The 23067-nt window shown below is 42.1% G+C and overlaps 1 protein-coding gene and 2 long non-coding RNA genes across 8 annotated transcripts in view; 1 reads left to right on the top strand and 2 right to left on the bottom strand.

The window, feature by feature from the left end:
* Nucleotides 1-1494: 1494 nt before the first annotated feature.
* Nucleotides 1495-4054, bottom strand: LOC121039674 (uncharacterized). Of its 3 annotated transcripts, XR_005794925.1 has the most exons (4): nt 3710-4054; nt 3452-3587; nt 2824-2900; nt 1495-1913 (listed from the first exon to the last, which is right to left on the bottom strand). It is a non-coding gene; the product is annotated as an uncharacterized LOC121039674 (long non-coding RNA). The 3 variants fall into 3 exon arrangements; XR_005794924.1 differs by lacking the exon at nt 3452-3587; XR_005794923.1 differs by lacking the exon at nt 1495-1913 and having other exon boundaries at nt 2387-2900.
* Nucleotides 4055-4120: 66 nt separating this feature from the next.
* The window catches only part of CASP3 (caspase 3), a 32664-nt gene continuing 13717 nt past the window's right edge, over nt 4121-23067 (top strand). Inside the window, exons 1-3 of one of the 4 annotated variants that reach the window (XM_040489909.1) lie at nt 4121-4233; nt 17587-17651; nt 20230-20354. In XM_040489909.1, the coding sequence (XP_040345843.1) occupies nt 17599-17651; nt 20230-20354 (178 nt within the window). In that variant the 5' untranslated portion in view covers nt 4121-4233; nt 17587-17598. Of the gene's footprint in view, nt 4234-16514; nt 16728-17586; nt 17652-20226; nt 20355-23067 lie in introns of those variants that run through there. The other 3 variants (XM_040489908.1, XM_040489907.1, XM_040489910.1) reach the window with 3 other exon arrangements.
* On the bottom strand, nt 10286-21272 carry LOC121039676 (uncharacterized). Its single transcript, XR_005794927.1, has 3 exons — nt 21162-21272; nt 18662-18665; nt 10286-10296 (listed from the first exon to the last, which is right to left on the bottom strand). It is a non-coding gene; the product is annotated as an uncharacterized LOC121039676 (long non-coding RNA).

Below are 23067 nucleotides of genomic sequence, written 5' to 3'. Positions count from 1 at the left end.
CTCCCTCTCTGCCCCTCCCCTGCTGGCACATGCACTCTCTCTCTCTCTCTCAAAAATAAATAAACGTTAAAAAATTTTTTAAGAAACATTAAAAATATTTTAATAAATAAATTATAACCAACGTAATTCTAAAGATATCAACATAAATGTCATTACAGGTATGCCGCGGAAAGGAATACAATTTCACTGGATTGAAGAGACAGGATAATTTTTGACGAAACGGCTTTTTCAATACGAAGTGATACGGGGGCTCCGTAATGCTAGATTCTGAGTACAAAGTTTATTTTAATTTGTTTCACATACAGATAAAAATCCTCAACATTTAGACAACCCAAGTGAGAAACTGATTCTCTTCTATAAAGTATAACTTTTAATAAAGCCCACTGATGACTTAGTAAAGACAAGAAACACAGAATGCACTTAGATAGGATCTGTAGCTCTAGGATCTAACCATTAACTGACGAAGAATAACCATGTACATGTTCACACTTAGTGACACTGACATCAGGAAAATTTTTGATTTTGTAAAAATTGCTGGCATGCCCATGAGAGTATGGTTTGACAACTCACTGAACTGAGGAAACCATAGTGCCAACAGAGAACAAAGAGAAATTCAATATGTTACTCCCTCATGTTGTTTGCACAGTTCAAAAATTTTAACAGCTGGGTTCAGGGTTAGAAGACAACTGGGGGCCTCACTGTAGGAGCAGGAGGATTAAATGACAAAAGCAAAGGAAATGGAGAACAGGAAGGCATCTGGCATTCTGGTTTTGGACTATCATTTTCCTCATCAGGTCACCAATTTTGAAATGCTTTTTTTTAATGTTTATTTTTGAGAGAGACAGAGCGTGAGTGGGGAAGGGGCAGAGAGAGAGAGGGAGACACAGAATCTGAAATAGGGTCCAGCCTCTGAGCTGTCAGCATAGAGCCCGTGCAGGGTTCAAACTCCAAAACAGCAAGATCATGACCTAGGCTGAAGTTGGACACTTAACCCACTGAGCCACCCAAGTGCCCCTCGAAATGCTTTTAATTCCTGGTGGGGAAGGATTGTGGTCTTTTACATAATTGTGCAGCAAAAACCTCTTTTCACACAGGACCATAACTATTTTTGGTAACAGTTTCCAAGTTCCAAAGAAAAATATTTGCTGTATTTTAAAATACTAGGCTTAAGAGCTCTATTATTTATTTCTTCACACTGTGCCGCAATGTTCTTTCTTCTTTCTCCTCCTCTTCTTTTTTTAAAATAAGCTCTATGCCCGATGTGGGGCTTGAACTCATGACCTCAGGATCAAGAGTCACAAGCTCTACCAACGGAGTCAGCCAGCCAGGCACCCCCGACAGTGCTATTTAATTTTTTTTTTAATGTTTATTTATTTCTGAGAGAGAGAAAGAGCATGAGCAGGGGAGGAGCAGAGACAGAGAGGGAGACACAGAATCCAAAGCAGGCTCCAGGCTCTGAGCTGTCAGAACAGAGCAGGATGTGGGGCTCGAACTCATGGACTGCGAGATCATGACCTGAGCCAAGGTCAGCCGCTTAACTGACTAAGCCACCCAGGCGCCACATCCCACAATGCTTTTTTCTTAACATTGCAATTAACCATGTTCGATACTGATTTTACAACTAAAGGTGGTCAGGCTAGAAAAAAGTCTGGCTGAGTCATTTTTGAGGAACCGTAGTGGAAGAAGAGGCAGAGGAAAGGAGGCAGAGAAAGGACATAGGCAGCCAACCTCAATAGCCCTGGTTTATGCCCAGACTTGCCCAGCTAGCACACTTGGTGGCTGGAGTCCCAGGAGCAGCTGGAATACAGATTCCCGGCCTCTAGGGAGAGCTAAAGCCTTGCCATGGTTCTCCCTGGTGCGCTTCTAGCTTCTTTCTTCTTTTGTCTAATCACAAGTCAGCTTCTCCCGGTGCCCTGAGAACAGACTCACCAGTATTTTGTGTTTCCTGGCATGTATGTTCCAGTTCCAGTGTTAATGTTCTGGTATTTGGCAATATTTTCTTAATAAAATCCCCTTGCTGGCCTCCTGGAACACATTTATACTACTTCTCCCGCTACTAGAATATTCATGATCAAGTATGAGATTAAAATTCATTTACAGTAATATTGTTATAGAAGATTATATCCCAGATGAGTAACACCTGAAGAAATTAACTACACTAATTGAATCTTCTCCCCACCCCCCACTCTGGTCACTTTGCCTCTCTATGCTTAAACAAAAGTAAGTCATATTAAAATTTCCCTAAGGGCACCTGGTTGGCTCAGTCAATTAAGCATCAGACTTCGGTTCAGGTCATGATCTCGAGTCGGTGCATTCCAGCCCTACGTTGGGCTCCATGCTGATAGCTCAGAGCCTGGAGCCTGTTTTGGATTCTGTGTCTCCCTCTCTCTCTACCCAAGCCCGCTCACACTCTGTCTTTCTGTCTCAAACATAAACATTAAAAAAAAAAAATCAAATTTCCCAAAAATTTCTGGTAAGGGATAACAAAACTTACAGTGACATATTATTCTTCTCCAGCTTCCCCTTTCTACCACCCCCAGTGGATCATCCATCCAAACAGCCTAACTCTGCCAGACTAATCACCTTTAAAACCAGATTCAGAACTTTCCATAGGGCCACTCATTAATGGTTCAGAGCATCACTCAGTTCACACTTTGATTCACCTCAAGAAGTCCAAACTCTCTCCAGAATCTGGACCAGATTCTAAACTGCTTTACAGTCTCTAGAATCACTTAATCATTTCATTTCTTACCACCAAATGCATAAGGACCACTTCCTGTCCCTGGCCAATTACAAGCACCCTCTGGCGTAGATTCCTCTCACCTGGAATGCCTCACTTGCTTTTCCCAAATTCTTCCTCTTCAAGGCCCAGATCAAATTCTGCCACCTCTGAAACAACTCTGTCAAAACAAATTACTGGACTCAGAAGACATTTCCTCTAGCCAACTGTTCTACTATAATTAAAGTTTCACTAGACAAATTAGCATAATTTACAGGAAAACAAAATCTGCTGTTGCTTTAACTCAAGCATCATTTTGGTAAGAAATGCCTGGGCACAGGAAGGGGCGTGGGCATCTCAGGGTAACAGGACTGATTAACAGTACCAGTTCCTTCCTTAGAAGTAGGAGCTGGACCACCGGTAGGATTTGGAGGGGGTCGTATTCTTCAGTTGCACTGCAGCAAAGAAAGGACTGCCAAACACTGGTCCTCTCTCAATTTGGGAAGGATAAAGAAAGGATCTGAGTTTAACCCCGGTAACTCTTTTAGCAAGAGCAAATGATTTAACTGTCTTCAACACCTGTAGCGATTGTAATTGGAATTCCTACCTCTTGGAGTTGTAGAGAGGCTACAATGAGCGCACTGCGAAAATGTACTAAGCACTCAACAAAGGGGTGCCATATATACAAGACGATGCATATTTATGTACAAACCGCAGCCCCCGGATTTATACCTGAATGGGCAAAAATGTTGGGGAGCAGGCTAGTTCTTAACGTGGATATCATGAAGCTCTTGAAATTTGGTGAATTTCGTGCTCAATTGTGTTGATATATTCTCCTGCGAAAACGATATGTTGTTTGCATCAGGGTCTGAACGGAGATTGTGAACGAAAACGGGTGGGGAAATCAGTAGAGCAGGGAAGGATTCGGATTTAGAGACAGTAAGTGGGGGGGGGGGGGGGTGAGCTAAGAAAAGCGAAGTACAGATTTACCAGCGCGGGTCGCGGCCTGCTCCCTTTCCTCCCGGAGGTCTGACGGGGCCCGCCTTTGACTCCCTTCTCTCTGCTCCTTGGGCCTCGTGAGGCCTTCACGTCTCCGTCCTTTTACTTTCAGAAAGAAACCCGCGCCACCGGCGGAAACCCGTGGGCCCGCAGCAGCAGGCGGGGTCCGTCTTCAAACCCCGCGCGAGGGCCAGGCCAGAGCGTGAGGGGGCGTGCCGGCAGGAGGGCGCCGGGCCAATGAGAGAGCGGCATAGGTGCGGAGGGGCCGGAGAAAGGAGAGCACCAGGCCTATGAGAAAGGGGCCTGGGGCGGTGGGGACGAGAGCGTGCCGGGGTTGGAGGGACGCGTCAGCGCTGAGACGGGCTGAGTCGAGGGGGCGGGCCCGGGGCGGGGCTAGCGGGGGCGGAGCCTGCTCTGGAACTCACCCTTAATGGGCAGCTGGCGGAGGGCTAGAGAAACGGAGCCTGTGCGGAGAGGAGCAAGTCGGTGGCCGTTGTGTGGAGACTGTGTGTGCGGTGAGTGCTGCCATCGCCCCTTCCTGCCGCGGCCCCGTCAGCCCTAGGCCCGCTCCCTCCATCCTCCAAAGCCCGGCGCCCGCCGGGCCTGCAGCTGCTCCGGGGGGAGTGGAAGAGATGGGCAGGGTCTGTGCGGCGGATCCTTTGTTATGGCACCACATGGGTGTGAGACCGTGCACCGAAGCCCGCTTGGCGACAGAGCCGAGCAGGGGTGGGGGAGACCGGGCCGAGGAGCGGAGATCTGGCTGGAGGGGCCGAGCCCGGAGGACGGGAGAATGGACAGGCCGGGCCGGAGCATCGAAGCCGGATTGCAGGAAGACTAGACCCCGGGCCTGGGGACGAGTGGGGGGAGGGGGCGCCGAACCCGGCAGTAGGAGGAGGAGCCGAGAGCCGAAGGCAGCGGGATGCCTGGGAAGGTTGGGCGGCCTTGGGCTAAGATTTGGATCGGGAAGAGAGGAGCGGACGCTCGGCGCCCAGAAACCGTGCCCCTGGGGGGCCGAAGGCGGGCTTGGTGGTGCCGAGAGGCGCGGCCCTCGGGGCCGATCCTCCCGTTACTGGACGACCGGTTGGTCTTTGCTGCCTGTTCCGTCTCGGGCCTAGATTTTCTCCGGTAGACTGTGTGACTCAGTTTTCCAGAGACGTAACTTCAAGCATTGAATTCCAATTCCTTTTCAGACCTGAGGGCTTCCATAAGTCCTTGCAGCTCTTCCCTGTGGTTAAATATCCATTGCCAAAGTCCCCTAGGAGCTGCTTTGAAACCCCCTCAGGCCTTGCTGAAAATTGCGCCCTTCTCACACTTGTCACTCTTGATTTGAGTGGTCTGTTCTCAAGCCGTGCAGAAGCTTCCTCTCTCCCTGTACTCAGTAAAGGGCATCCAAGCCCAGAAACCAGGAACCAGCCTTCTCGGCTACCGCGCCCTGTTCTTTCCTCAGTTAGCCATCAAGCCTCTGGACCTCCTCCTGAATATCCGCCACATCTGTCCACTTCTCTGTATTCCTGAGAGCCACCCCAGGCTCTCACGTGGCTACAACAGCCTCATTGGTCTCCGTACTTCCAGACCCCTTCCCCCTTTCTAGTCCATTCTTCACAGCACAGGCTGAGTGATCTTTACAAAATAGAATTCCAGAAGGCTTATCCTTTGCCCATAGGACAAACCCAGTGCCTTAACGAGGCTAACAGAGCCAAGCATGGGTTGGGTCCTTGGTCTCCTCCCCTGCCTTATCTTTCATTATAGCACCATTTCACTATCTGCACAGCCAGGCTGATCTTAATACCTATTCTCTGCCTGGAACACTCTGCATTCGCTCTCTCCCTTCTTTACATCACATTTCCTTGTGGAACTTCTACTTAGGTTTCTGTTCTCATTAAAGTACTTCAAGGTTTAAGTCTTCTCATCATGTGTTCCTTTTGCATCCTGCATTTCCTAAGAAGGAAATGGCATATCCTTTGCAATTGCTAGTTTACTATCTCCCCTACTAGTTAGTAAGCAAATTCCATGAAGTACTGTGTTTATCTTGTTGTTCCTTATTGTCTTTCCCCATGTCTAGGGCCTGGCACATGTTAATGCCCAGACTACAGTATTATGTTTTTTTTTTAAATAATTAAGCCCTATTTAGAAAAAGTAAACCTATTTTAGGATTACTTGGCAAATTATAATTAAAAGATGTGGATTAGAAAGGAACTGCAGAACTGAAATATGGAGACGCTGTAACAATGTGAATATGCAAGATAGTAACAGGTGCTGAGCAAAGTGATTAGACCAGCCTGTATCAAAATGTGCTCAGCCACTTTGAATGTGTTAGGGTCACATGATCTCCAAACTTAAATCATCTCTATCACACCTGATGTTTGAGCTTTGGTTTTGCTTTGCTTTTTTGCAAAAGAAGGCTTTGAAAGTTAGAATGTGTTTTAATAAATGAACAATTTATTAAAGTGTGGTGATAAAACCTCACAATACAAAGGAAATGAAACATGGTACCTATTTAAATCAGATTTGCTTTTGCTCTCCTTAAAAAAAAAAAAAAAAGGCCTTTCTTCCTGCCATTTTAAGAGACTAACGTGTTGTCTGATATAGACATTTATAATATTTCTTTACTGTTTGCTTTCAAACCTAATTTAACACAACCTACAGCTTCATCCTCCTTCAATTCTAAAAAGCAGTCTTTCCTTTCACGTATGCTTTCAGAACAGTTTTGGTGCCTAGTATTAGATCTTTAAACTCTGCCTCAAAGGTAGGAAGCACTGGTGTTTGGGCCCCCAAAAAGATGTGGGAATTCTTCAACTGTTAGATAATGTTCTGTACACATTTAGTAAATATAAATGTAATGGAGGGGAATAGGCACTCTGTTGTCAGAAGACCCGAGGCCAAGTCCCAAGGGCATCACTTACTAGCTCTTTCATAGATTAGGCATAAATTATATACACACCTCATAGGGTAGTTGTAAGGATGAAATGGATGTCTGTTGACAGTGCTTTCTAACTATGTAATGTTATTTCTCTGCCTATTTTGGTTTTGCCTGCAAATTGCTTATAGAGATTCTGAGTTCGAGTAAGATAAAGTTAGGTGATCCCTACTGGGCACTGTCTGGCATCTGGCTTGTGGAGGCACCTCTGAATTCCCCGGGGGGTACAGGCAAGTCCCACACAGGGATGGGACCCACGGCTCTGCCGTCACTGCATCCACTCAGGTTGACCGCAGTACTCTGCACACAGTTGTTCAGGTAATTATTATAGCACAAATGACAAATGAGTAAATACTGCTCACTCTGACTTTTCCCAGTTTCAAACCTTCTCTCCCTGGGAGGATTTTTTTAAGTCAGGTGATTGTAAACACGAATCTGCGTGTAGAGAGGAGTGGTTCTGAGTGGGCAGGAGAAAGTCTTGTAGGTTGGCTGTAATTTTTATGAAAGGCATTCAGGATGCTTCATTCTACATTTATTTTATACACAATTTGGCTTTGAATAGGGGGGGAGCAATTCCAGCCTGGAAAGGAAAGAATGGTTTCATTTGATTCTATGGCACCACTGAACTTAGTCTAGTTTACTCTGTATTTAATTCTACTTGCTGCTCAGTGGGTTTTCACCTCAATTACAAAATAAATATTAAAAGATTGACTCCTCGGTCCAATGACAACATCCCATTCAGTGAGTCTTACAATTCCCCAAAGAAACTCAGAGACTAGATGGGAAACAGTTTCCATAAAAACCCCAGTACATTAGAGCCGAAGTCTTTTCTTATTCAAACTATTTGAAAAGTACGTTTTTCTGTTTCACTTACTAAATTTGGATACATGACTCCTTTTCAGACTTTGTCCTCTGTAATCGGTTATAAATACAACCCTGATGTTTTTCAAGTTCTTTGGCAAAAGCATAGTCTTCCCAGAAGTCCTAATGGGAAGGCTTCACCTTTACTTTAGAGGCATACAGAAAATATGTCTTAATAACATACTGAAAGCTTAACATGAAAGCAGTTATGTGACTTTTAGAAGTAAATTACCCAGTGGCATCAGAAACACCATAACTGTCATCCTTATTTTCTTCATTAATTAGAGTAAGTGCACTTTATACTATTTCTGGGTCTCTGCTATCAGTTTCTGTCATGTTATTTATGCTCTTTGCTGCTTCTTAATTAGAGCTTCTAGGTTATGGATTTTAGTTTCCTGTCTTAAAATTATGAATAGTGTCCTATAGGGTAGTAAGTCACGTAGAAGAGTGGGAGTCCTGGCTCTGCCACTTAAGTTACTTAACTGCTCTGAGCCTCAGTCAGCTGAACTGTAAAATGGGGATCTTAACGTCTCAGACCATCATTGGAAGAACTAATCAGAAATACAGTGTGTTGTTTTGTTTTGTTTTTTTTAGATAGATTCATGGAGTTGATTCATAAGTGAGCAGTATTCATTCTGATGTCTCATTTTGAGATTTCAAACCCTTTGAGACCAGGCTTTATCCCTTACCTCAGTTTCCTTGTAGGGTAGCCCCCAGGAACAACCTACTGATGGGGGACAGGTTAGCTGAGTAGGAATCTAGCAAACTGTTTATACTATTTTAAAATCTTATTCGGAAATCTCTGCTGTAGACACACTTTCAAACTATTCATTTTTAATAACAGAGTTTTGTGGGCTTTTACATAACACTTCATAACTTCATATAGAAATTGCAATTTTAGAAATTAATTTCCATTCTGCACCTTAACTGTAGATGACTTTCTCTGCTTTACTGTATTATTGCAATACATGATGGTCCCTTTCATTGGCTAACCACAATATAAATAGGAAAACATTACAACTCTTCACTTGTTTAGGAAAACACAGTGTGAAATGTTTAAATATCTGTTTCAGAGTGACAGCAAATTTATACTGAAAACCTGTTTTTAAACTTGAAGATCTGTTTGTATCTTCAGTGGCAAATGCTAAAAGAGTCGAGGAACTTGAGAAGTGACCCTAAGACCCACATTCAAGTTGCCATCTAATGCCAATTGGTCCACTTAAATTTTCTCTAGGACCTAATATATATTCAAAACTCTACTTTGTGAGCAGCAGCATCCTGAATTGGTGGGAAAAAATAACATCAGTACACAGAAACAATTAGTATTAAGTTCATTGCTGCACTGAGATATATTTTTTAAATCCTTCTTATCTTCCCACTTACGTTTTGTCAAATGAAAATGTTCTAAGAACATAGACTTCTGTTATCATTTAGAGCATTAGATGTTTCCCTTGAGGGATCATTTTTTTTCCTTCAAGATGAGATCACCATCCTCAGAATAATTTATATTCAGCCAAGCATTAGCTAATGGAGGTGAGGTAATGCTAAATGTGACACATTAGTAAGTTCTGTGAGAATCACAGCGCTGATCCCAAGAGTGTGGATTTGCTACTTTCACGTGGAAAAAGCAGATGGTGACAAGGAGAGAACAAATGTGCACGAATCTGAGGCAGTGAGGATTTTATTTACCATTATATAAATTTATGATACTATATGAAGGTCAACTGATACTGTCACAATGTATAGTATTCAGATTCTGGTAACAAAAGCCATGAAGCATGTTACAGTATTTTTTCCTGAGAAATCCTTATCAAATACTATAATCCTACTCTAAAGAATTCATATTTTTCCTTTCAGCCACCAACTGCCTTTACTGCAACAAGATCGTACATCTCATGCCTAATATCAGATATTAATAAATTACAATTATTTGTATTAAGCTTGATCTATATGAAACTGTAACTTTTAAGAATGATTTGGTCGGAGAAAGTTCAGTAGAGGCACCGGGTGGCTCGGTTGAGCATCTGACTCGATTTCGGCTCAGGTCATGATCCCAGGGTGGTGATCAAGTTTCACATCAGGCTCCGCACTGGGTGTAGAGCCTGCTTGGGATTCTTTCTCACCCTCTGCCCCTCTCCCGCACCTGCGTACTCTTGCTCTCCAAAAACATTAAGTTAAATTAAAAAGAAAGTTCAGTGAAAAGGAAGTAACTACATAAAAGTCTCCTATTATTTAAATTAAATCTTAACACTGATATGAACCAAGAAGCCAAATATTTTAAAACTCTGGAAAGCTGGTCACTATTTAAATTAAAACTTTCTATAAGGATAGAATAGTTTCATCCCACAGCTTATTGTTGGCAAAAGACAAAAAGGTTGTTAGAAATTAGTATTTCAGTCTAAGAATCACTGCACTGTTGGCCAAAGTGTTTGACAGGATCTCTTAAGGGCTTCAGTCCCATGCGGGAACCTACCAGCATTTAGGGGTTCCTGAGCACATACTGTACATTTGGAAAACCCATTCACAGGGCCAATTTGAGACAAACCCTGGGGGCCAGAAAGGACACTGGCAGGAGCTCAGGGTTCAGCTTAAGAAATTTCTTTTTTCTTTTTTTTAATGTTGTTATTTATTTTTGAGACAGAGAGAGACAGAGCATGAGCAGGGGAAGGGCAGAGAGAGAGGGAGACACAGAATCTGAAGCGGCCTCCAGGCTCTGAGCTGTCCGCACAGAGCCCAACACGGGGCTTGAACTCACAGAGTGTGAGATCATGACCTGAGCTAAAGTCAGATGCTCTACCGACTGAGCCACCCAGGCGCCCCAAGAAATTTCTATTTTTATTAAGTCTTCTTTCCCACTGTGTTTCAGTCCAGATTTACTACAGGCTGGCCATAAAGTCTTGAAACATATATAATACTATTTTCGTATGGATTGTAATACAACAATAAATCATTATATATTTGCCTATGTTTTCAGAATTGCTAGCCACTCTGTAACTATTCTCTCAATTCATCAAATTAACCACAACTTTGTTTTTTAGCAAAAAATTATGGACGGATAGTTATTTTGAGTTCTAGTCTGCCCACTTAGAATTGGCCTGCATGGGGCAGTTTGGTCTCTAGATTTAGGGTTCAAGGACATTTGAGGTTTCCTGTACCTGATACATTTTTTTTTTCAATGTGTGAAAGAGAAAGAGAAAGAAAAAGAGGGAGACTAGAACATGGCACAGAGCAGTTAAGGAAGGATTGCTACTTTCATAGTAGAAATGATCTTTGTTACTGTTTTCTAACTTTAAAAATAATACATGGCACAAAAACAGACACTCAGATCAATGGAACAGAATAGAGAACCCAGAAATGGACCCACAAACGTATGGCCAACGAATCTTTGACAAAGTAGGAAAGAATATCCAATGGAATAAAGGCAGTCTCCTCACCAAGTGGTGATGGGAAAACTGGACAGCGACATGCAGAAAAATGAACCCGGAACACTTTCTTACACCATACACAAAAATAACTCAGGCAACAACAGATGTTGGCGAAGATACAGAAAAAGAGGATCTCTTTTGCGCCGATGGTGGGAACGCAAGCTGGTGCAGCCACTCTGGAAACCAGTAAGGAGGGTCCTCAAAAAATTAAAAATAGAACTACCCTCTGACCCAGTAATTGCACTACTGGGTATTTATCCAAGGGATACAGGTGTGCTGTTTCGAAGGGGCATGTGCACCCTAATGTTTATAGCAGCACTATTGACAATAGCCAAAGTATGGAAAGAGCCCAAATGTCCATCGATGGATGAATGGATAAAGAAGATGTGGTATATTTACACAATGGAGTATGACTCGGCAGTCAAAAAGAATGAAATCTTGCCATTTGCAACTATGTGGATGGAACTGGAGGGTATTATACTAAACGAAATTAGTCAGTCAGAGAAAGGCAAAAATCATATGACTTCACTCATATGAGGGCTTTAAGGGACAAAACAGATGAACATAAGGGAAGGGAAGCAAAAGTAATATAAAAACAAGGAGGGGGACAAAACATAAGAGACTCATAAATATGGAGAACAAACAGAGGGTTGCTAGAGGGGTTGTGGGAGGGGGGATGGGCTAAATGGGTAAGGGGCATTAAGGAATCTACCCCTGAAATCACTGTTGCACTGTATTATAACTAACTTGGAAGTAAATTTAAAAAATAAAATAAAGTAAACATACACCATTTAAAAAAAAAAAGGGCACTTGCTGTGATGAGCACTGGGTGTTGTATGTAAGTGATGAATCACTGGGGTGCCTGGGTGGCTTGATCAGTTAAGCGTCTGACTTCGGCTCAGGTCATGATCTCACGGTCCGTGAGTTCGAGCCCTGTGTCGGGCTCTGTGCTGACAGCTCAGAGCCTGGAGCCTGTTTCAGATTCTGTGTCTCCCTCTCTCTCTGCCCCTCCCCTGTTCATGCTCTGTCTCCCTCTGTCTCAAAAATAAATAAACATTAAAAAAAAAATTAAAAAAAAAAGTGATGAATCACTGAATTCTACTCCTGAAACCAATATTGCACTGTATGTTAATTAACTAAAATTTAAGTTAAACAAAGATTTACAAGATAAATTAATATAAATAAATAAATAAACAAACAAACAAACAAACAAACAAAAACAGTACAGGGGCCCCTGAGTGGCTTAGTCGGTTAAGCATCCAACTTTGGCTCAGGTCATGATCTCATGGTTCGTGGGTTCAAGCCCTACATCGGGCTCTGTACTGACAGCTCAGAGCCTGAAGCCTGCTTTGGATTCTCTCTCTCTCTCTCTCTCTCTCTCTCTCTCTCTCTCTCTCTGTCTCTCTCCCTCTCTCTGCCCCTCCCCCACTTATGGTCTGTCTCTTTCAAAAATAAATAAAATAATTTAAAAAAATTTTTTTAAACAATACAGATATCATAGAAAAAATAGAAAATAAAATTTTAAGGAATGAATAAGTTGCCAATGATCCCATCCCCCAGAGATAGCCACAGTTAACAGGTTAATATGTAAAGATGCTAGATAATTACTTTGAGTCTTTTTCTTGTGTTTGCTTTGATGGAGATTATTTTATACAGCTTTAAAAGCATTTTTTTAATGTTTTATTTATTTTTGAGAGAGAAAGCATGAGTGGCAGAGGGGCAGAGAGAGAGAGACAGAGACAGAGAGAGAGAGAGGGAGGGACAGAGGATCCTAAGCGGGCCCTGTGCTGACAGCAGCAAGCCCGATGCAAGTCTCGAACTCAACTGTGAGATCACAACCTGAGCCACAGTTGGACACTCAACCAACTGAGCCACCCAGGCACCCCTGTAACCTATATCTTCTTAGCCTTACATTATAAGCATTTGATATATAATTGATAAGTACTTTTTTGTACTGTTTATATATTTTGATTAAGAGAGGGCTGGGGAGAGACAGGTAGAGAGAATGGGAGAGAAAATCCCAAGCAGGCTCCACACTCAGTGCAGAGCCTGATGCAGGGCTTGATCCCATGACTGTGAGTAATGACCTGAGCCACCCACGTGCCCCCTGCTAAGTTGTTTAAAAAACTTTTATACCAGGGCTGAGTGTAGCCTGCTTAAGAGTCTTTCTCTCCCTTGCCCCTCTCCCGTGTGCACTTTCTCTCCAAATTAAAAAAAAAAAAAAAAAAAACATTGTTTTAAGTTTTATAGCTCTATTAGCCAGTGTATGGATATACCACAACTTAACTATTCTCAGTTCTCGATATTCTCAATATTTTGTTGAAAAATGCGTATCCTTCCCTCCCCACCCCCACCAACCCCTGGGGCTATTTTTTTAGGCTGCATTCTTAGAAGTATGATTTTACCAGGCCAAACTTCAAAGCATTTATTGAGGGGGGAGGACATATCAAGATATTCTCAAGAGATGATCCCAGTTGACGTCCCTTCCAGTAGTGTATGAGAATGCCTATCTCACACACCTCTCCTCATATTGTGCGTGGTTGGTTTTAGGTATGACTTGGTTCAAATACATGGGTAAGTCCGCACAAAAATACAGCTAGGACATTTTGGGATTCTTGTCTCATGGCTGATCTAAATATAGAGGAAATAGGAGCAATCCCAGGGAAGTACCTAATCCTCCCTCTATCACACTCACCATCTCTTTACACGGGGTGTCCTCCTTCCCATCATGGCAGATGAACCGTCTCCTGTTCTTAGCTGAGACTGACACCTCCCCACATGTGAGCTACATCCACAAACCCTTTCATCCCTTCAGGAACTTTCTCTCCTCTTGCCCTATTAATTTCTCACTTTACACAGATCAGTCTCACCAACATGAAAGCATGCCTTCTATAACCTATCTTTAAAACCGAACAACTTGGGGCGCCTGGGTGGCGCAGTCGGTTAAGCGTCCAACTTCAGCCAGGTCACGATCTCGCGGTCCGGGAGTTCGAGCCCCGCGTCGGGCTCTGGACTGATGGCTCAGAGCCTGGAGCCTGTTTCCGATTCTGTGTCTCCCTCTCTCTCTGCCCCTCCCCCGTTCATGCTCTGTCTCTCTCTGTCCCAAAAATAAATTAAAAAAAAAAAGTTGAAAAAAAAAAAAGAAAAAAAAAAAGAAAACCGAACAACTTAAGAAATCTCTGCCCCCTTGTCCCCCTCCAGCTCCTATCCCATTTCTCCTTTCCCCTTCACTGCAAAACTGTTTACTCACTTTTGTTATCTTTACTCATTTTCGTTCTCCCATTTTCTCCCTAACCCTCTGCGGCAACATGGATCCTTTTAAACTATGATCTTTGAAAAGTATAAAATGTCGCTGTTGGGTAAATGCAAAATAAATGTGTCAGATATTTTAAAGCATTTTTTTTTTTAATGTTTATTTATTTTGAGAGAGAGAGAGCGTACACGTGCAATTTGGAGAGATGCAGAAAGAGAAAGGAGAGAGAATCCGAAGGAGGCCCAGATGCAGGAATCGATTCCATGACTGTGAGATTATGACCTGAGCCAAAATCAAGAGTCAGATGCTTAACCGACTAAGCCACCCAGGTGCACCAGATATTTTAATTAATAATAGAACCAGTAAGATATTAAGACCAGTTCAAAGGAGAATTGGAAGAACAAACATAGACAATTAGGTATAATGAAATGAATTTGCTAATAGAAGCAAAACTGGTTAATATCCTATAGGGCAGTAATACATCATTTGAAAGGGTCCTCTTTTCTACAGGTTCAAAACCAACTGCATCATTAAAAGACACGTTCATTTTTGTTGCTATAGACAAGAATCATTTGCATGACCATCCATTTTCCATGACTTATCTTCCTACAGAGTTGTAAAATAACCTACACACTACAAGGTCAGTCAAAAGACACCCTATAGGGGCGCCTGGGTGGCTTGGTCGGTTAAGCGTCTGACTTCGGCTCAGGTCATGATCTCACGGTCTGTGAGTTCGAGCCCCGCGTCAGGCTCTGTGCTGACAGCTCAGAGCCTGAAGCCTGTTTCAGATTCTGTGTCTCCCTCTCTCTCTGACCCTCCCCCGTTCATGCTCTGTCTCTCTCTGTCTCAAAAATAAATAAACGTTAAAAAAAAAATTAAAAAAAAAAAAGACACCCTATAAAGTCAAGATTCCTCTTGACAATGGCCAGCACCACACTGAAATGATATACAGTAATTTCTTTTGCCCATTTCCAAGTGTTAGAGAATTTTTCCTGACATTCCTCTGATACTGCCCCTGCTGCAGTCACCTTAGTCTCCTACTGGCTCTCTAAATACCAGAGTGCCCCAGTGTATCTCCAGCACTGATCTCTCCGATTCCAGACTCTTAACTGCCTACATCCACTGTTCAACTCTAGTCTAAGCCATCATCATCCCTTTCTAGAACTATTCTTTAAGGCTTTCCATTGGCCTATGTGTTTGTGCTCCAGTCTTCTGCAGTTAATTCTCCACTCAGCAGTGACAGTGATCTTTTGAAAGCATTCCTTCCCTCCTCTGCTTAAAAACACACCAATGGTTTCTCCTTGCAACCAGAATAAAACCCAAGCTGCTCTCAGCTCCTGAGGGCCCAATGTGATCTCACCTTTCCTACTCCATTTCTCTTCCCTTCCCTCCCCTCCCTTCCCCTCCCTTGACCGTGCACTAAGTGAAATTAGTCTTCTTTGTGTACCACGAATACACCAAACTCTTTCAGAGACATTGTACTCGGGGTCCTTCTCTGGCAAGGATAGCCTCAATGTCATTTGGATCTCGATGTAAATGTCACTTCGGAGATGGCTTCTCCAACCACCTTAGCTAAAGTAGCTCATACGCCCAGTCTCTCCAGTACTTTACCCTATTTTATTTTCTTCAGAGTTCCAGTTAGTGTCAGAAATCTTACCATCAATCTGTAACTATTCTTCCTTTCTAGGATGAAACTTTCTTGAAGGTAAGAACTTTGCCTTGTCTTCTACTCTGTCCTAGTACTTACAATGGTACCTAGCACAAAGCATGTGCTCACTAAATATTTGCTTACTTACTGAAAGAGGGTTCATCACTATCCTCCCGTGGTTTTGTAGAAAGCCTGTAGGAAACAAGATGGTAGAAAAGCAAAAAGTCTTTGTTAGAAATGCAAAGTAAAGACTGGCTCTGAGAGAAGGTGAAATGCTACCCTCCTCTGTGGTTGAATTGAAATGGTGACACTTCCTTTCCTCCATATTCTTGTCTCCATCTTTCCCCACCACAGGGGCATATAATATTTAGGGAGAAGGCAGGAAGGAACTTAACTTTGGAGAACAAAAGAAGTCTCCTTAGCTCTTAGGAGGCCTTGAAAGGGGCGGGCTTTGGTAGGGATTTTCAGTTTGGGAAGATGAAAAAGTAGGTTCTAGAGATGGATGGTGTGATGGTTATGCGATAATGAAACTATACGTAATGTCACTGAATTATACACTTAAAATAGTTAAGATGGTAAATTTATGTATGTTTTATCACACTTTTTAAAATTTAAAAGTGGGAAGGGAGGCTAAGGCTTTCTATATAAGCTCTGTGGTTGAGTAAGTCCTGCTGATGGGCTGGTATATTCTTTTAAGATTCCTGATTTTAGCATATGAGTTAGGTTAAAATTGTACCTTGGTTAGAATTTCTGAGATAGCCAGGGCTTCTAGAGGCTGGAGAAAGTTGAGAAATTTGGGCCCTGTTTTTTTCTCTCTTCTTTATTTAAGGAGGCAGATTGCCATGGGAAGTACCTTTACTTCTGGAAGGCTAGAGAAGGCATGGGAGAACTCCAGAAGACAAGTAGTAAGGACCTGGCTTCCTCGGAGGCCTCAGAGCAGAGTGGGAAGGAAGGGGCCTCAGTCACTTAGCTCTGTGACTGTGGACCAAGTCATTTAATCGCTAAAAGCAGAGTTTCCTGACTTGTAGGAGTGTCGGGAAGAGAAAAGGTCACATGCCCAGCACAAGTGTCTGCTGTATAATAAGTGCTTTGATTGTTAAGGACTTGCGCACTGCATAAGGTAGGCTAGAATTGTCTGATGGAAGCATGAAAGCAGAAACTTCAGTTCTTACTTCCTGGTTTCCCAGGCCATCCACCCCACCACCCTAAACGAGAAGTCGGGATTCTCAAGCCCAGTTTCAGAATAAAGATTATATGGAGGTTTGGGACTTCTTGGTGCTGTATCTCTCAAGAATCTAAAGCATCGTAGAATAGTATGATGTGAGGTATACCGTTGTGATGGGGACTTTCTGGGTTTTGTGTTGATGGTATTGTTAGAAAACTGAGTTCTTATCCATGAATGACCTGCTCTGTTGCAATAAGTTGCAACTGGTACCTTGGTCGGGTGAGGGTGTACAAATGTAAAAATTGATCAAGCCACATGCTTCTTCCCTGTATACTGTGTGGACTTCATAGCTCGCTTAAAAAAGAAAGAAAGAGACCAAGAAATGGGCTCCGTTACACATACTTTTAGAAGGGATCATTGTTTTCAGGTTTGACTCACAGAAACATTTAACAGAGGAGGTGAAGCTGGGGAAGGGGTAACGCTAATGTGAAAATGTCCATATAAAGCATTAATTTGGAGAAACCATCATTGGAATAATTAAGAGGAGGCAGTGATCATATAAAGACAGATTTTGATTACTTCCTATCTTTATATTCTAGTTAGAAGTACCCATGGAGAACAGTGAAAACTCAGTGGATGCAAAATCCATTAAAAATTCCGAAACGTGAGTATTTCTAATACTATCTTTATAATCAGAGAAAGGCACATGTATGTGACACAGTGAACTTTGAGAAGCAAGGAAACAGAAAGGCCTTTCAAACCAGAGACACCCAGCCAGCTCCTTACCTCAGCAGCTGTGTGGCTCCACATGTCTACTTAGCCTCCCTGAATCTTGTTAAAATCAAACTTTCACGAAACTATGGGGAGGATGGGGGGAAAGACGAGGTACAGTGCCTGACCCACAGTCAGAGACCCCAACCTGGAAGCGGGACGCCACAGGAAGGGCAGAACTTGCAAATCTGGATGGTTCTGTGCTTCCCTAAATCCTTCTGCAGGATGAGAGCTTCTGTGTTTGGGGGAGATTTTTGGTGTTGTGTTTATCTCTGAGTGACAAGACTAAAATGAAATGACAATTCCGAGTCTAGGGAAGAATTGCCTGGTTTTAGATGATCTTGTACCCTTTGTTTTTCTGTCTTTTTGCAATATTTTACATATTAATGTTTCCCATAACCAGATGTTGGAGAAAGAAAACAGATAAAACTCAAAACACTATTAATTTAATTCATGTCATTATCCATTTGCAATCTCTTGGAGAACTTGAATTCTAAAATTTCTTTCTGAGACCTGATACTACTATTTTGGACCACCCAGGGAAGTAGTAGTTTTAGTCCTAAATAAGAGTATTACAGAACTATTAACAGGTTACCAATAAAGATTTAGCGGTGTCTGTTTCACTAAGGAGATTTCCTAGAAACTAAACTTTTTTTTTTTTTTTTAATTTTTTTTTTCAACGTTTATTTATTTTTGGGATAGAGAGAGACAGAGCATGAACGGGGGAGGGGCAGAGAGAGAGGGAGACACAGAATGGGAAACAGGCTCCAAGCTCTGAGCCATCAGCCCAGAGCCTGACGCGGGGCTCGAACTCACGGACCGCGAGATTGTGACCTGGCTGAAGTCGGACGCTTAACCGACTGCGCCACCCAGGCGCCCCGAAACTAAACTTTTGAAATGCACTCTCCTTTTAGAGGGTTTGGGGATTTTTTTAAAAACCTTTTTAAATGATACATGCATCTTCCTACCTTTTCATATCATATAGAATATAATTTTTTTTACCGTTTTTATTCATTTTTGAGAGACAGAGAACATTAGCAGGGGAGGGGCAGAGAAAGAGGGAGACACAGAATCCGAAGCAGGCTCCAGGCTCTGAGCTGTCAGCACAGAGCCCAACGCGGGGCTCAACTCATGAACTGTGAGATCATGACCTGAGCCGAAGTCAGGACGCTTAACCAACTGAGCCACCCAGGTGCCCCTAGAATATAATTTAGTAGCAAATTGCATGGGAGCCCAAAACAGATTTAGGTCGTTTTTGTCCTGTGCTAAGTTATCCTCACATCCCTTGGTTTTTTGAGTCTCTGCTCTTTATCAGGCACCCCCCCCCCCCCGGCTCCCCCAGCTCCCCCAGCCTGGCTATCCTACTGCCTCCTAGGAGGCAGCAGGAGGTGGAGAATTACTGTTCTGGGATCCATTATCTATATGGTCTCCAACAAGTCAGTCTGCTTTCAGAGTGTTGATTTTTTCACCTGTAAAATGTGGGGATCTTCACCTCTAGCTAAATATAATAGTTCCTTTCTGACCTTGACTGCTTTCATGTACTATTTTCATCTTTTTCCAACAATGTTTTTAGAATTGCATGTAATTGCATGTAATGAAATACTCCCCGGTTAAAGGCATGAGTACATGCACTTTAGGTATTGAGGTTTGGCTGTTCCTAGACCTGGTATTTACTGATTCTTGGGCTAGATCAGGGTTTGGGCTTCCAGTCTATTTTGGTCAAGTATTATTGGAATGTAGCCATACACTTTGACTTACATATTGTCCTGGGCTATGTTCACCAGCAGAACGGAGGAGCTACAAAAAACACTGTATGACCTGCAGGCCTCAAATACTTGATATTTGGCCCTTTTGGAAAAAAATAAAAGTTTATTGACCCTGATCTAGGATTAACAGAGGTTTAGCGACTTTCAGACAAGTATTTTCCAGTTATTTACAACAGTGATTTTCTGTATTAACTATTAATTTGTTTAACTCATGGCATTTAAGGAACAATTTAGGAATTGTGGTAAATATTGTGCTTCAAGTCATATATGCATTTTGTTGCTTTCCTAGCATTTCAGGGTAATTTTTAAGACGTTGCTCTTACCTTGAAAGGTAAAATATCTCACAACATTACAAGAAATTTAAAATGTTTAAAGCATAAAATGTTTGTGATGAAATTCTATACAATTTAGAGGAAAACCAAATGTGGAGATTAAAAGCCTGGACTCTGAAGTCCAACAGGTGCTCTTGGCCTCGGTCCTGACACGTTATCTGCATAACCATCTGCACATTACTTAGCCTCACAACAGTCACTTCCTCATCCGTAAAATGGTTTCTTGTGAAATTTAAATCAGGAAAGGCCCGCAGCACACAGCCTAACATTCACCCAACAAATGTGAACTGTTCATCTGTGTTATAAAAGTTGTATTGATGTGAACAGCAGCATTGGCCTTTCTAGCTTTGTAAACTGTTTGATTTCCAAGCAGAAAGATCTTCCATGGAAGCAAATCAATGGACTCTGGAATATACATGGACAACAGTTACAAAATGGATTACCCTGAAATGGGTTTATGTATAATAATTAATAATAAGAACTTTCATGAAAGTACCGGTATGTATCACAACCCAATTTTTAGTCCTTTTCAAATATTGTACTATTTACGTTTGGTATAATTTTAAAAAGAGAACTGATGCTATTAGTAAACGATAACACAGAATAACCACAAAGTAAGGATGGAGCGGGACCCTTCATGTCCTGCAATACATTATGAACTCTCCATCTTCTATCCACCGTCATAATCTCTCCCTCTTCCTATAGCCTCCTATCTGTGTGTTGGCTTTTCTGCCCTTGTTTCTTTATCCCCCTGTTCCCTCTTTAAGGCTAATGGAAGGACTCAACAAATAATAGGCAGTAGTATTTTTTCATTCCAGGAATCGTACAGGGCACCTGGTAGGTATTCTCTTGTTTAATTTGCATAACAACCCGGAAAAGCAACCACGGTTAGGTGCTGAAACGTTAAAATTCTTGCACAGAGTCACACAGATAATTTAATAGCAGAGCTGGGACTTGGCCGTGGTGTGCCCGACCACGCCCCCAGCCTGAGCTCTCAATCCACCTCCTGGACTCCTTCACCTGTTTGTATCTTCACTTGGTCTATTGACTTTTTCCTTTCCCCCTACAAAAATGACAGAGCCCCATTTGAAAGAGACCTTTCTTTTACCCTGCTTCCTCTTAAGCTTTGATCTCATTTTTGTCTCCTCTAAATTTTGAAAACATGTACTTCAAGCTTGCTGTTTTCACTTCTTTCCATCCCTCTCGAATCTGTTTCCTCCACTGCCTCTCCACTGAAACTGTTCTCTTAGGTTCACCATGGCCTGATCACCAAATCTCCTTCCCAGCCTCTATGCTGAGTGCCACTTGAATCTACTAATACATTGCAGACTTTATTTTTAGAGAATATAAAAAATAAAATCCCCTACAATCCTAAAAAGCTAATTAATATCTTGATGGATTACTTGATATTTTCTCCTGACCGTTTCTCTTAAAGCTTAATTGTATTCATAATATGCAAGCAGTATTGTATCCTTATTCCTCTTAACGTAATATAAACATTTTTCGTGTTCCTATATAATCTTCAGATTTTTTTCTTTTAATGATCATATAGTATTCCATTTGCTCCATTTGTATAATTTATGATCTGAATGGGCTATTTTTCCACTTCTTTTTTAAATTGATGCTGTGATCATTCTTTGAATTGGCATATCGATCACATTAGAATTGATTTTTAACTAAAGAAATTAGAAGCAGCACATCTAATTTAGGAAGCTGTCTACCAGAGTGGTGGTGAAAATGGCCAAAAGAAGCCAGGTGGCACTGGAAAGATAAGTGGGCCTTGGTGTTAGATTAGTTATGAAGAATGAGGACACGGTGAATGGGGATGGGTGTCTAAATCTGAATGGCAGCATTTGTATTGCTTTCGGCTGTAAGTTGAGATGCCGCCTTGAACCATCGGACATTCTGTCTCAGCATTGCCAGTTATGATGCCCACTTCCGGCAGGATTTTACATTGTTGAATATGTTCTTTAACAACCATAAGAACAAACAACAAACCAGTAGTCTGGCTTTAGAGCAGACTTTAGAGCATTAGAGTGAGCTCTTTTTCTGCTTTGAAATTTGAAGGTCAGGGCCTTGCAGTGATCTCTTGACAGTATCATACTTCCGGTTCTACTATTAAATAGCTCACAGGGGTGCCTGGGTGGCTCAGTCAGTTGAGTGTCTGACTCTTGGTTTAGGTCATGCTCTCATGGTTTGTGGGTTTGAGCCCCGTGTTGGACTCTGTTGACAGCTCAGAGCCTGAAGCCTGCTTTGGATTCTGTGTCTCCCTCTCTCTCTCTCTCTCTCTCTCTCTGCCCCACCCCCTCCCCTGCTCATGCTCTGTCACGCTCTCTCTCTCTCAAAAATAAATAAACATTTAAAAAATTTTTAAATGGCTCACAACCTAGGACCAGAATTCACTCACCTTGTCACATAGCTGCATGGTACCCTCAGCCTCTCCAGAGTCAAAACTTTGCTAGGCTTATTTTAATTTTATAAAAAATTACATATGGCCATAATAGAAATTTCAGAAACTACAGATTAACAAAAGAAAAACCATTAAAATCACTCATAGTCACACTACACAGAGATACTCTAACAACAATATTTTGGAGGTACAGACATTGAGTCTTTTTTTTTCTCTTCATACATGTTAATAACTTACTCATTTCTAAGGTGTGTCCTCCCCAACATTTTAGTATTTTTAAATCTGGGTGCACTGTGCAATCAATCTGTACATTGATGTGGAGGGTACTGTAAAGGAGTGATGAAAGCCCAGGACCCCCAGGTACAGGCCTAACACGAGCTTTGTCACTTTCAACAAGTACCTGAACTTCTCTGTGCTCCTGTCCCACATCTGTACAAAAGAAGCTGGTCATAATCATGGTCTCGTGGTGTCTGGAAAGGGTTGGAGGAAATTACTCCTGGCAGGATGCCTGGTGAAAAATATTAATGTGGTAGTGGGTTTGTGGGGGTTTTTTCTGAAAAAATATTATTAAAGTAGTAACGTATCTTAAAATTGCTGGGAACTTAAAAAAATCCAGTTCCTCTGAGTGTATGAGATGTGTATATGGTTATATATATGTGTGTGTGTGTGTATATATATATATATATATATATATATCATATTTTTCCTAAACAAAAGTAGTATCCTATATTGTTTTATAGGGTTTTTTTATACAATGACCATTTCCCATGGTAAAATTTTGTCTACAGAAATGGCAACACA

This window comes from Herpailurus yagouaroundi, unplaced genomic scaffold (assembly GCF_014898765.1).
Source record: "Herpailurus yagouaroundi ecotype Mexico unplaced genomic scaffold, PumYag 181, whole genome shotgun sequence".
NCBI lineage: Eukaryota > Metazoa > Chordata > Mammalia > Carnivora > Felidae > Herpailurus > Herpailurus yagouaroundi.
The sequence above is the reverse complement of the archived record's forward strand: the minus strand, read 5'-3'. Positions and strand labels throughout refer to the sequence as shown.